The 14,089-nt window shown below is 29.0% G+C and overlaps 1 protein-coding gene across 2 annotated transcripts; it reads left to right on the top strand.

Moving 5' to 3' along the window:
- Positions 1-351: 351 nt before the first annotated feature.
- Positions 352-12,136, top strand: LOC111894355 (1,4-alpha-glucan-branching enzyme 2-2, chloroplastic/amyloplastic). 2 transcript variants are annotated; one of them, XM_023890428.3, is made up of 22 exons: positions 356-691; positions 1,533-1,657; positions 2,064-2,296; positions 2,696-2,794; positions 3,120-3,162; positions 3,592-3,651; positions 3,774-3,854; positions 4,112-4,228; positions 4,309-4,392; positions 4,916-5,037; positions 5,159-5,278; positions 6,211-6,340; positions 6,430-6,540; positions 7,486-7,614; positions 7,845-7,948; positions 8,849-8,993; positions 9,857-10,004; positions 10,197-10,297; positions 10,518-10,595; positions 10,817-10,972; positions 11,473-11,547; positions 11,793-12,136. In XM_023890428.3, exons 1-22 carry the CDS (start codon positions 556-558, stop codon positions 11,916-11,918), a joined length of 2,523 nt encoding a protein of 840 aa, XP_023746196.1. In that variant the 5' UTR covers positions 356-555; the 3' UTR covers positions 11,919-12,136. The 2 variants fall into 2 exon arrangements, with proteins under 2 accessions (XP_023746197.1, XP_023746196.1); XM_023890429.3 differs by lacking the exon at positions 7,486-7,614 and having other exon boundaries at positions 352-691.
- Positions 12,137-14,089: the final 1,953 nt, after the last annotated feature.

The following is a 14,089-nucleotide window of genomic DNA, read 5'->3' as shown; positions in this document are numbered from 1 at the left end:
CGCAAACCATAGGGACCATTCGTGTAATTTACTCAAAAGTTTTTTATGGACAATAAAAGAGTTAACAAGGAAATATACATGTTATGATCCATCCTACAAATTTACCCAAACCATCTATTTTACAAACTCACATTAACTATGACAAGGCTATCTAAGTGAAAGAATATCCTACCATATTTTCATAAAAGGCAAAAAAAAAAAAAAAGCTTTCTAAATCAAGTGAAAGGCAAAAACCTTTTGTGTAATGGCCTCTCATATCTCATCTAGTCTCCCATGTGAATGGGCCATACAAGTAACTTTTCAAGTTTCAAGTTTCAACAATGGAGAATCCAAAATAACCCACAATGGGCCCCACATATGCACAGATTGCAAAATCTCCATCACTCCATGCATACACGGCCGAAGCCCATCCACTTTCACATGCTGATGCATCAGTTAATTTATCACGGTTCTCTTGGCGCCTAGAACTCTGTGACTCTCTACCCCATTATAGATCTAAAATCTCACAAAGGGTTCTTGTTTCTTGATTATTAATCCAGAAACCATACAAGAAAAATGGTTTATACACTGCCTGGAATTCGATTGAATACTCTTCCATCAATTTCCCACTCTGGTGGTGATCGGAGGAGTACGGTTGCTGCTTCTAGTTCTACAAATCTGTCACTCTTGTTGAGGAAAAGTTCATTAACTCGTAAGTGTTTCATTTCAAGCATACAATCTATGAAATCTATGTTGATGATTCTGGGATTCCTGTCTCCACTTGTTCATGCTTAATTGTGTGCTTGAAAAATGGGTTTTCGTTTCTTTTTGCTTATGCTCAACTGGGTATTAAATGTTTGAATTTTCACCGATGCGGTTTCTCGTTTTTGCTATATTTGTAAAGTGAAGCTCGATTTGTCGATTTGGTTTTATTCTGCTTATGTTGAAGTGGGCATTTAGTGGTTTGTTTGATTGATGATCAAATGTAATGAATGCGCGAGTCTAAACATAAATTATGTCGACATTAATGGTGGAATAGTATTCGCATACAGAACTACCTTTCTTCAAATCCTAATTTTTCCTATCTGACATTGCATTTTGTTAGCGATTTTGATCGAATGTTCGCAAGTTCTTATGTTCACAAATACACAATCATAGGGGCGTTTTCAAAGTGATTATTGCAAATTCCAAAGAATCATAATCAGATAATTAGGTGTATCCCACTAGGGCTAGTTAGGTAATTCTACATTTATCTCAATAATTAATTTTCTTAAAGCAAATTCATATCTCCACATCTCCATATCTGGATCATTTGTCATCAAATAATAAAAAATTGTATCTTATTCAACTATTATGCTACTCTTTTAAACTTATGAACAATTCACTATATGAAGGTTTTGATTGGATCAATGGGGACAAAACTCAATCCTGTAAACCATATATATAGAGTGTTTTTCTTACTTAATACAAAAAGAACAACTTATTAAGTCCTAACATTTTACAAATCTGCCCTCATATATGTTTTCCTTGTGTAATTTGATCTTTCTTTATAGGGAAGTTTATAGCTGGAAGATCTGAATCTCAATCTTTTATAGTTGGAGCAACAGAGAAAGTTCTTGATAATTCTTCTTCAACTGAGCAATTAGAAGCTCTTGATGAAGATTCTGAACATTCCAAAGTATGTTAATATGCATGCATTCACATTTTCGAATTAGGGTATGTAATTGTATTATCAGAACATTTTTTATTCCACCAAAATAACAAAATTTTATTTTCATTTGTAGTTTTTTACACTATAAGATATTATAACACTTGTGGAAACTTTCGGGAGGAATGTTTTTAAATGGAAAATCATATGCATTTTGCTTCTTTATCTTTTGTATTAAGTTTTTGGTTGTTTATGTCGATTTTGACTTGAACAATTGTAATCAAAGACTAATTCTTGAAGTGTTACTTATAATTTTATTAGATCTTATAACACTATTTGTAAACGACTTTGAAAATAATAGTAGTATCAAGTATCTTTATAAAATCTTATTGTTCCTCATACATTTTCCATGGTGCTTTTTGATTCTTTGATTTAGATAAATCTTGATGAAGAACAACTTGATGAAATAAATGAAAAGGATTTTGTTGCTTCACCAGTTCTTGTTGAAGATATTGCAGCTATGGAGGAAGTAGATTTAGTTTCTTTATTTGATATTGATAAAGAAAGTGAAGAAATTAGAAAATTATCGATTCCTCCTCCTGGAAAAGGGGAGAGAATATATGAAATTGATCCACTTTTAAGCAATCATCGTGAACATCTTGAGTATAGGTGAGATATTTTTATTAATTTTTAAAGAATCTTACTTTCATTTCTTTCTATTATTACAACATTATAATCAACTATTGCAATGTCATACAAATACATATCAATTTTCATTGCTATGATTTGGTAGATTTTATAATAAGAAATGTTTTAATAAGAATAACTATAAGTGCAATGATGTAATTAAGTAGATTTTTGAAAGTAAAATGTTTTGATAAGAAATAAAGTTTTGAAATGTCTTAATATGAAAAAAAAAATCAAAAGTATCATTTTTTAATGTTGCAATAGAAAGAAATTAAAGTAGGATGCTTTAATCAACAAATAAATGAAAGTACAATATTCATTTATCCCATTTTTCTTAAATACTTAATATTAATTTTGCTTTATGTATTCATTTTAATACAGATATTCACATTACAAGAAGATACGTGAAGCAATTGACAAATATGAAGGTGGTTTGGAGGCGTTTTCACGTGGTTATGAGAAATTAGGTTTCACTCGAAGGTATTTAATATTTATATTTATCTTTATAAATAAATATTGGTTATATAATTATTAGTTTATTACATTGAAGCATATATTGTTATACAAAATAACAAATTAAAACGTGATTTTGCAATATGATCTTGAAAGGTTGACTTTTTAGGGTCAAAAAGATAAGATAAACATTATGGAACCCTTTTATGTGTCAAACTTTCAACCCATTTGACCCGTTTTGTTTTACTAATTTGACCTATTGGAGATAAAATATAACCCAAATCGACCCGTTTTAGGTAAACGGGTCGAAATTGCTACTTGTATTTGATTCTATTTTTGTTTATTTTTCCAGCAAAACAGGTATCACTTATAGAGAATGGGCACCTGGGGCAAAGGTTTGTTATTTTTTTTTTTCTGAATTTAAATAATCATTATTGAAAATTGAAGTCACAATAATTATGTAAAGATGTTTACAATTGGAAAATGAAGTGATTATATCTATTTCTTTCTTCTAAATGACATGGGAATACTACAAATAAAATTGTTAAAATCATGTTTATATACAGAAAAGTCCCATTATTTTGGGAAAATCATATAATCTGCCATTTCCTGTTAAAATTAAAAAAAGACTTTTTTGTTAATTTGAGCAAAATGTTAAATAATTGGGACTTTATAAAATTTTTTCCAAAATAATGAGACTTTTCTGTATAAAACCCTAATGCTATTTGTATATATTTGTATACATATGTTTGTAGTAGTACCTTATACATTTTTTTTATGATTATTTTTTTTTTCTAAATGTTAATTTAACTATTTAATTCTAGTCTGCTTCACTTATTGGAGATTTCAACAACTGGAATCCAAATGCTGATGTTATGACCCGGGTATGTTATTGAGTAAATTATTACATATTTGGTATTTAAATCTCCAAAAATCAAAATTCGATTTTTTAGGAGATAAATGGAGAATAATTTGTAACTTTTGATGCCATTTTTATTATAAACAGAATGAATTTGGTGTGTGGGAGATCTTTTTGCCAAACAATGTTGATGATTCTTCACCTATTCCTCATGGTTCTCGAGTAAAGGTATAATTTTATATTTTATGATGACATGGCATGATTTTGTTGATGACGTGGACACATGATGTGTCAATTGAAACAATTTCATTAAATAGTACCCAAGTTTTAGTTTTGTTCCAATGTAGTGAAAATATTGAAACATCAAAGGGACAATGTCACTATATTCTAGTAACCAAATTCACAATGAAATTTTATTTCATTGTTTTATAAATAAATGGAGTCAATCTTTATATTATATATAAATATTTATGACAAATTTTTAGATTCGTATGGATACGCCATCTGGCATTAAAGACTCGATTCCTGCTTGGATCAAGTTTTCAGTACAAGCACCTGGTGAGATTCCTTATAATGGAATATACTATGATCCCCCACAAGAGGTATTTATCGTTTAAATAATTATATTTTTAGTTGTTTTTTTGTTGTGGATAATTGATAATATGGTGAAATTTTTTAATAGGAAAAATACGTGTTTCAACATCCAAGACCAAAGAAGCCGAAATCTCTTAGGATTTATGAGGCACATGTGGGAATGAGTAGTACGGTGTGTATCTCATTCTCATCTTTAATTATATAAGATTAAATCTTTTGTTTTGTAGTGTTGTTAGATAAAAGATAAAAAAAAGAAAAATAAAAAGTTGTTATTGAACTTATTGTAAGGAATGGAATCCGTTAAAGGATTTGGAATCTGAAGGAATTGTGATCTTTCGTGTGTTTGGTTGATAGAGGTGAAGAGAGAACGATGAAAAAAGAAAGAATGTGTTTGTGTTTTAATGGTTTTAAGAGGACAATTTGGTTTTTTTAGTGAAAAATTAAAGAATGGAATTCCCTTTTAAAATCCCATCCCTAGGAATGATAAAATCCATCATACATGGATTTTGAATTCCGGAATTGAAATCCATTGGTTTGGCAACCAAACACACCTCGGAATGGAATTTGAGATTCCAATTCCTTCCGTGAACTAAACATGCCACATTGGTTTATTTGTTAATATGTGTTATGAATGTAAATGATAAGTTATTATCACAAATATTGATTGTATTTTATTTGTTCTTTTTTTTTAATAGGAACCAATGATCAACACGTATGCTAACTTTAGAGACGATGTTCTCCCTCGCATAAAAAAACTCGGTTACAATGCAGTTCAAATCATGGCTATTCAAGAGCATTCATATTATGCTAGCTTTGGGTACTTCTTTATCTGTTATTGTTATTGTTATCGAATTATTGTTATTGTTATTGTTCATCTGATATTGTTATTGTTTATAATGTGTTTAATGAAAAGTTGATTATATTGTTTGATGCAATAGGTACCATGTGACAAATTTTTTTGCACCAAGTAGTCGATGTGGAACTCCAGATGATCTTAAATCAATGATTGATAAAGCACATGAATTAGGTCTTGTTGTTCTCATGGATATTGTGCATAGGTAAGTATTATATGATTGTTAAATTTTACTAATTTTTTTTATGCCATCTTTACCTGAAAAACAAAATAAAATTTCTGCTACTATGCTTATTAATGTGGTTATCTAAGTTGCTAAAGACTATTTTACTTTGCTTTTTGACCTAATTCGTGTACAAATTTATAATATCATTTGACCATTTGACCAGTTTCTGTAGTGATTAAACCTATATAGTTTTTTTGACCTTTTGAAAAATAACCATTTCCCCAATTTTATCAATTTAGCTAGTTAACTACCTTTTAAATTTTTTTTTATCGATTTTGCCACTGAAGTATTTTTATAATAAGTAAATGTACAAAATGGTAAAAGTAAGTTTTGCTTATTTGTATTTTAGACTTTTTAAAAACCGGGTAACCGTTAAATATTCTTTTAAATGGTCAAAAAAAAGTATAATCTTTTAATTACTACAAAAATGGTTAAGCAATTATTTGGTTTTTATGCAGAAAAGTCCCATTATTTTCGGAATTTTTTTTTGATAAAGTCCTAAATCTTTTTTTTAACAGAAAAGTCCCATTATTTCAGTAAAAACACATAATCTGTCATTTCTTGTTAAAATAAAAAAAATGACTTTTTTGTTAATTGGGGCAAAATGTTAAATAATCTGGACTTTTCTATTCAAATTTTTTTAGGTCTTCATCAAAAATTTTCCCAAAATAATGGGACTTTTCTGCATAAAACCCAACAATTATTACATTTGACTTTGTTTTTTTTTGTATTTTTAACCGAAATTGACCCACTTTTACATAAACATGTCTAAATCTACCCCATCTTATTATAAAATAACAAATGAAGTAAAACTGAAAGGCTTTTTTTTTTCTCTTTCAATAATATGGTATCCACCACTTTTTGTTTCTATTATTTATTTATATTAATATCAACTAATTTTTTAAATGCAGTCATTCGTCAAACAACACATTAGATGGATTAAATATGTTTGATGGAACTGATAGTCAATACTTTCATTCTGGAGAAAGGGGTTATCATTGGATGTGGGATTCTCGCCTTTTTAACTATGGACATTGGGAGGTAAAAATTTTCAAATAAATAATAATTTTTTTTTTAATTGATGATGAATTCATTTGTTTTTAGCACTTAAAATCAATGTATTTTTTCAGGTGTTAAGATATCTTCTTTCAAATGCAAGATGGTGGTTGGATGAATATAAGTTTGATGGATTTAGATTTGATGGAGTCACTTCAATGATGTATACACATCATGGTTTACAGGTAAATTAGTGCATTGTGTATAATACAATGTAATTTTCAAAGTGTAATGTTTTAATAAGGAAAAAAAAAAGTGAAAGACTAATGTTGTAATAGGAAGAAATGAAAGTAGAATACGATAATACACAAATAAATCTTGTAATAGATGTTAAGTACTTTTCTTTATCGGTTTATTAATATTATATATTGCATTCTATTTTCATTTCTACTTTGAAAAGTCGGGTTTTATGAAGAAAAGTCCCATTATTTTGGGAAATTTTTTGATAAAGTCCTAAATGTTTTTTTTTTAACAGAAAAGTCCAATTATTTTGGTAAAATCACATAATCTGTCATTTTCTGTTAAAATAAAAAAGGGACTTTTTCGTTAATTTGGGCAAAATGTTAAGGTAATCGAGACTTTTCTGTTCAAAAAAAACTTTTAGGACTTTTATCAAAAAATTTCCCAAAATAATGGGACTTTCCTGCATAAAACCCTTTCCTGTTAAAATAAAAATAAGGAATTTTTTGTTAATTTGGGCAAAGTATTAAACAATCGGGACTTTTCTGTTCAAAAAAAAAATTAGGACTTTATCAAAAAATTTCCCAAAATAATGGGACTTTTCTGCATAAAAGCCTTGAAAAGTACCAAATTATAGCAGTGGCATTCAAATACAAAAGGCTAAAAGCAACTTTCACTACAATAATTGGATAGATTTTTCAGTGTGTAATTTCATAATAAGAAAAGAGAAGTGATATACAAGAATTCTACAATTAGAAAGAAAATAAACTGAAAGCTGTATAATGTTGTGATAATAGGAAGAAATGGAAGTAGTAGTATATAATACAGAAATTAATGAAACTCTGTTGCTATTCAAGTAGCCTTTAGTTATTATATGCATTTAGTATTGAGAGAATCAAATCAAAAGTCAAAACTAATTTTGTAATTAAAACTCATTTTATTATATTTAGGTAGCTTTTACTGGAAACTACAGTGAGTATTTTGGGTTAACAACTGATGTTGATGCTGTGGTTTATTTGATGCTTGTTAATGATCTTATTCATGGCCTCTTCCCTCAAGCAATCTCCATTGGTGAAGATGTATGTCCCTTTTCTACATTCTCATCAAATATTATCTTCAATCTAAGTTATCATTTAATATTCAGTATCAAGGGTAAAATCGTCATTTAGACAAGGTTCATTCAGCCCAAGAAGGATCCTGTTTTTGTTCATACAACACTTTGTTTTTAGACAGACATCACACTTAATGAGATGATTTGTTTAAAGCTTTATTCTGCAAAGTTTGACTTTGACTTTGACTTTTTTTGTAGGTGAGTGGAATGCCAACATTTTGTATTCCTGTACAAGATGGTGGTGTAGGATTTGATTATCGTTTGCATATGGCAGTTGCTGATAAGTGGATTGAGCTTCTTAAGTATGCAAATTTCTAAATTTTTAATTTCTTTTTATGTCTTTTTCTTATGAGTAAAAAGTTTCATATTGCAAAAATTAGTTATGATTTCTTCACTTCATTCTATGGATAGATGTTGAAAGAAAAGATGAAAGAGATGAAGAGAAAAAGTGTTGAGATGAATGTGTGCATATGGATAATAGATGTTTATAGATTTCCTAATTTACCCCTTGGGCATCTACTTATGTGAAATAACAATGCCCTTTTCTTCTACCAATATTGGCTTTTTACTCATGATAGCAACATACTTACATTTCTCTACAGGGAAATTGTCAGAAAAGTCCCAATATTTTCGGAAAAGTTTCACTTTAGTCCCAAAATCTTTTTTTTTGAACATAAAAATCCTGATAATTTCATTTTTGCTCCAATTAACAACCCCCCCCCCCCCCCCCCCCCCCCCCCTTTTTTTTTTTTCCTTTTAATAGGAAGTGACATATTATCGTGTGAAATCAAATAATCAAGACTTTTATATTCAAAAAAAAAAAATTGGTACTAAAGTGAAAATTTTCCGAAAATATTGGGACTTTTCTGACAATTTCCCTTGTCTACATGTAAATACAAATTTGCTCATAGTTCCTTACCTATAACAACAACATATAACATTTAAAGTACATTAGCCATATTGGGGTTTATACGTTTTATAAGGATATATATGTAATTTGAAAGTTTACAAGGATATAGACGTAATTATGAAAGTTTAAAAGGATATAGATGAAATTCTCCCTTTAATTTTGGGAAAGTATTAGGTTTAGGAGTGCTAATACTACTATTCAATATTTACATATAACTTATATATGGCCATAAAAGATTGCATTTTGAACATTATTCTTATTATTATTTTATTATTTTTTATTTTTGGGATAGGCTAAGGGATGAAGATTGGAAAATGGGAGATATAATTCACACACTTACTAACAGAAGATGGTCAGAAAAGTGTGTTTGTTATGCAGAAAGTCATGATCAAGCTTTAGTTGGTGATAAAACTATTGCATTTTGGCTTATGGATAAGGTTATAACTATTTTATTTATTTTTATTTTTTTTGAAATAAAATACTCTTTTACCATTGTGCATTTCAAAATTTTGATTGTTTTGGGTAAACTTTGATAGGGAAACTGTAAATTAATCTCAAAAGAGAAAAGACCTTATATTTTGTATTTTATCCGAATTAAATCTCAAATTTATTTTTTGCCTGAAACAGACCTTGTATTATTTTTAATTTTTTTCCGGCCCTTTTAGTCATTTTTAAAAAAAAAAATTGTAAAACGTGAGGGTTTTTTTGAGAAAAACTAAAAAAATTTCGAGGATTTATGTTGAAGCATTTAGAAGGTTGAGGGTTTTTTTTTTGGAAAAAAAAATACCAAGTTGAGGGCTTTTTCGGAAAAAACGAAAAAATACAAGGTGTTTTTCAATCAAAAAATAATTATAAGGTTTAATCCAGAAAAAAACACACGATATAAGGTCTATTTTGAGATTAACCCTTTTTTTATAACAATTTTCAAAAAGAGTTAAATGTTCTTTCATCTATGCAACATTGTTGTATTTTTTTTTTCAGTTTATGCAACAAACTGTTTGTTTATACAAAATATGCATTACTTTATAAGTAAAATCTGCTTAACTAGTTGAATTGTGATTTTACATATTCATGCGACTATGTGAGTTTCATAAATTGGTGAAAAAGTAAAACATTGTTGCATAAAAAGGTGAAATGTAGTTGAGTAAATTACAAATTTAACTCTTTTTCATGAATTGGAAGGTTTTAGTAACGTTTTTTTTACCAATTTAGAAATGTAGTGAAAGTTCTTTTTTTATTTTTATAATTTTCATGAAGTTGAGTCTAAATTTAAATAATATTTTTGTTGAATTGACAACAGGATATGTATGAATTCATGGCATTAGATAGAGCTTCAACTCCTCTTATAGATCGTGGAATTGCATTGCATAAAATGATACGTCTTATTACAATGGGATTAGGTGGAGAAGGATATTTAAATTTCATGGGAAATGAATTCGGCCATCCTGGTATGTATTTTTTACCATTTTACCCTTCTTAATATAATATACATATACCAACATATTGGTTTATCCATAGTAACAATTCCCTTTAGAAAGAATATAGCATCAACATAACTTACGTTTCTTTAACAAATAAAGTACAATCCCCATATTGGTAAAATGTAAATATGTTAAATTCCAATTTTGCCCCTTGATCAGAGTGGATAGATTTTCCAAGAGCTGATCAACGGCTTCCAGATGGAAGATTTATACCTGGGAATGGAAATAGCTTTGATAAGTGTAGGCGAAGATTTGATCTGGTAAGATCAGTTTATATATTAAATATGATTATTTAAATAAAGTAATTCAGAAGGTTGGAATTGGAATTGGAATTGAGATTCCATTCCATGGCATCTTTAACTGCCAAATGGAATTGAATCCTTTAAATTTCATGTTTAATGGATTTCATCATTCCGAATTTAATTCTGTTTTTCTTTTTCATCAAATTACCAAAATACCCTTTTTCACTCATATTCATAGGGCGATGCTGATTATTTAAGATATCATGGATTGCAAGAATTCGATCAGGCCATGCAACATCTTGAAGAAGCTCATAATGTAAGTAAATTTGTCTTTAAAATTTTCATTTTTTTTTTTCTTTGTGGGCCCCATTTGTTATCCTGTTGAGACAAAAGTTGCAATCTTTTGTCTTGCTTAGAAATGTGGGACATGGAATGTGCAAAAGACCTAAATGCCCTCCTCATCTTTATTATAGAAAATAGAGGAGATTGCTATTATGTGTAAAAGTAAAATAAATTGCTATTATTGCTATTGTGCAGTTCATGACTTCAGGACACCAATATATATCAAGGAAACACGAGGGCGAAAAAGTAATTATATTTGAAAGAGAAGACTTGGTTTTCGTGTTTAATTTCCATTGGTATAACAGTTATTCAGACTACAGGGTCGGATGTTTACACCCCGGAAAGTATAAGGTATGCTTTTGTAAATTATACTTATCCGATTTTTATTGAATATTTAGTGTCAAAGTAATCAGAAAATTAAAATATTAAAGTTAACTGATTATTTGATACTTTAAGGGTTAAATGCAAGAAATAACAAATTTACTTTCTTTTTGTAGTTTAATTTCCTGATGAGAAATTAAAGGTTAAATGGACTAAATTTTCATTTATTTGTTTTTTATAGCATCCTACTCTCTTTTCTTTCTATTACAACAATCTACTTCCATTTTTTTTTCTTATTAAGGCATCATACTTTGAAAAATGTAGCAAATTATAGCATTTTACTTTTAATACACTATTTAATGAAAATTGTAAGTACAAGTGATGTTAATAGGAAAGAATGAAATTAGGAAGTTGTAATACACAAATAAATAAAAGTATTCCTTGCATTTAATCCGATACTTTATATTTTATTCTAATTACTTTAAAAAATAAAAAAATACACATTCTATTCTAACACTACATTTTTTCAGATTGCCCTAGACTCTGATGATAGCTTATTTGGAGGCTTCGATAGACTTGACCACGAGGCTGAATTTTTCACCTTTGTAAGCAATTTCAGTTCAAAAATATTTCATCCAACGGAATTGGAATTCATGATTCCATTCCACCGCATGTTTGATTCCCAACTCGATGGAATTCAATTCCGTCAGATTCCATGTTTGATAAAATTTTACGGACGGAAGGAATTCTATTCCATTCTTCCTCTTTATTAAAAATTACCAAAATACCCATATTACAGTTCCTTCCGATTCCAATTCCTTTTAACAGATTCCATTCCTTTTTTTTGCAGGAAGGAAACCATGATAACCGACCTCGATCATTTATGGTGTATGCACCTGCCCGAACTGCAGTGGTTTACAAGCTCATAACTGATGTGGTGGACCCCACACCATTAGGGCAGCATCAGATTAGTTGACCGGATGCTGACGTGGCATAAAATTTGGGAGGATTTTTTTTTGGTAATCTTGTTGTTAGCACTAATAAAGGAATGGTAATTGCGGTGTATGTGTAGTTAAAATGTTTGTTGCAATGTATAGTCTTTAGGAAAACAAATGTTTTTACAATGAGATTGTATGTAGTTTTTATACATCTAGTAATCTTTAGAGTAAATAAATAAATGTTTTTTATTTTGAAGTTTGAGGAAACTAGAGTGGAGTATTTCAATTTATCTATTTGCAGTGATGGGTTGATTTTAAGTTATAAGGGTAAAATTATAAGGGCCGTTATAAGTGCTTGTAATTTCCTAAATTTGCTTTACTTAACAAAAATGGTTCGGTGTTTTAGTTTACAATTTTGAAATAATATCTAGTGATTTGTATGTGCTATTCTCTAAAATGTTGTATTTGGAAGCTTTCCATATCAAGATTACAATGTTATAAAATTAAAATCACAAAATGACTTACTTATGTTGTGAAAAAAGGTTTGTGATTAATTTTTTGACATAAAAATTGTGAATTTCTTGAACAAATGAGAAAATTGGTTAAGATAAATATTTTTATTAAAAATGCATTTAAATTGAAAACAAATAACAATCTAAAAAAGAGAGGGTTTTATTATTGAAAGAAAATTATGTAATACAGAGAAAAGTAAATTAAGACTATAAATAGAAAAGTTATGTATAATTAACCTAGTTAAATGGCTAAATAAAAGATCCAACATAAATAAGCCCCAAAAAAATATTTTTTTAAACTAACATCACCCCTCAAATTCATAATGCGACTGCAATAAAAACCGAGAGTTTGTCAGACAAAAAACAGAATTGAGACAACTACTGAACCTTCATGAAAAAAAATCAGCAATCTGTAAGGTTGATGGTACATATGGTAGCGAGATAGTCCCGAGATGAAAGTAATAACGAATGAAATGACAATCAATCTCAATATGCTTTGTTTATTCATGAAAAACACAATTCTTCACAATCTGCATCACACTTTTGTTGTCACAATGTAACGTGGCAGGTTGAGAAATGACAACACCAATATCTGCAAGAAGCCATCGTAATCAAACAAAATCATAAGTAGTCACAACCATAGCATGATACTCAGCCTTTGCAAAAGAACTAGAGACAATATTGATGCGTGCAAATAGCTACACCGAATTTTATATTTATAACCTAAATAACTTAACTAACTAAATTGCACCTAGGCAGTGTACCTAGTCAAATTATAGAATAGTCGGGTAAGTCGGGTATCGATCGAAGGGAACGGTTTTGACTAATTAATCTATCTACTACTAAATTAACCAAATTACTAGCAAAAAAAATGAGATTTATCTAATTTTGCAAGTTTAGATAAACTTAATTTTTTAACACAATTTCAATCAGTAAACAAAACACTTATGTTAGTTCGAATCCACTTTCCCTCAATGGTTTATAAATTAGCTATGACAATTACTGTTGGTTACCAATTAAGATAATATTAGCAATTTAGTTCTAAATCTACTAACATTAATTAATTTATATAAATCAAAGTATGTTCACACTTAAGTTAACACATAATCATATTTAATGGATTGGAGCTATGTAAGATTGATTAACAAAACACAATTATATTCATAATTTGAGTTCTCTAGCACAACCTAATTTAATAATTAATTGCTTAACTAAGATTGGTTTGATCCTAGCTCTAATAATTTAATATTCACTAAATTACCAGGTATTCTAATTCATGCAAATTAATGCTCATCAACTACACAACATAAGAAATCAAAGCAATCAAATATTAAATCAAACATGCTAGGTTTAATCAATTCAACACGAGTCTTAACCAACAATAAATCAAAGCTAAAGTATTACACTATGAGTTCCAGCTTCATCTAGCTAACAGAAGCAGCTAGATTTAGCTGGACATACTAGCTAACAAACACAAATAACTCATATTCAAAGACATGTTTAAAGTGTACCAAATTCTTAAACTAATATGAACTTCTCCTCTCCTTAGATGCTAATAGCCAATTCCAAAACTTTTTTCCTTCTGAAAATCGTCTCCAGGAACTCTCAAGGCAGCCAAAAAGTCCTCCAAGTCGTAATGATCAAGAGATTATATAGTTATCATAAAATTCGCTCTCACATCGTGAATGAGTATGACT

This window comes from Lactuca sativa, chromosome 2 (assembly GCF_002870075.4).
Source record: "Lactuca sativa cultivar Salinas chromosome 2, Lsat_Salinas_v11, whole genome shotgun sequence".
NCBI lineage: Eukaryota > Viridiplantae > Streptophyta > Magnoliopsida > Asterales > Asteraceae > Lactuca > Lactuca sativa.
The sequence above is the reverse complement of the archived record's forward strand: the minus strand, read 5'-3'. Positions and strand labels throughout refer to the sequence as shown.

Excerpts from the sequence above, each read along its gene's own strand:
- LOC111894355 (XM_023890428.3), top strand. The coding sequence starts at position 556 with ATGGTTTATACACTGCCTGGAATTCGATTGAATACTCTTCCATCAATT. Across the intron at positions 3,652-3,773 it reads ATGCTGATGTTATGACCCGG|AATGAATTTGGTGTGTGGGA; the intron begins GTATGTTATTGA and ends TATTATAAACAG. Across the intron at positions 6,341-6,429 it reads TTAACTATGGACATTGGGAG|GTGTTAAGATATCTTCTTTC; the intron begins GTAAAAATTTTC and ends GTATTTTTTCAG.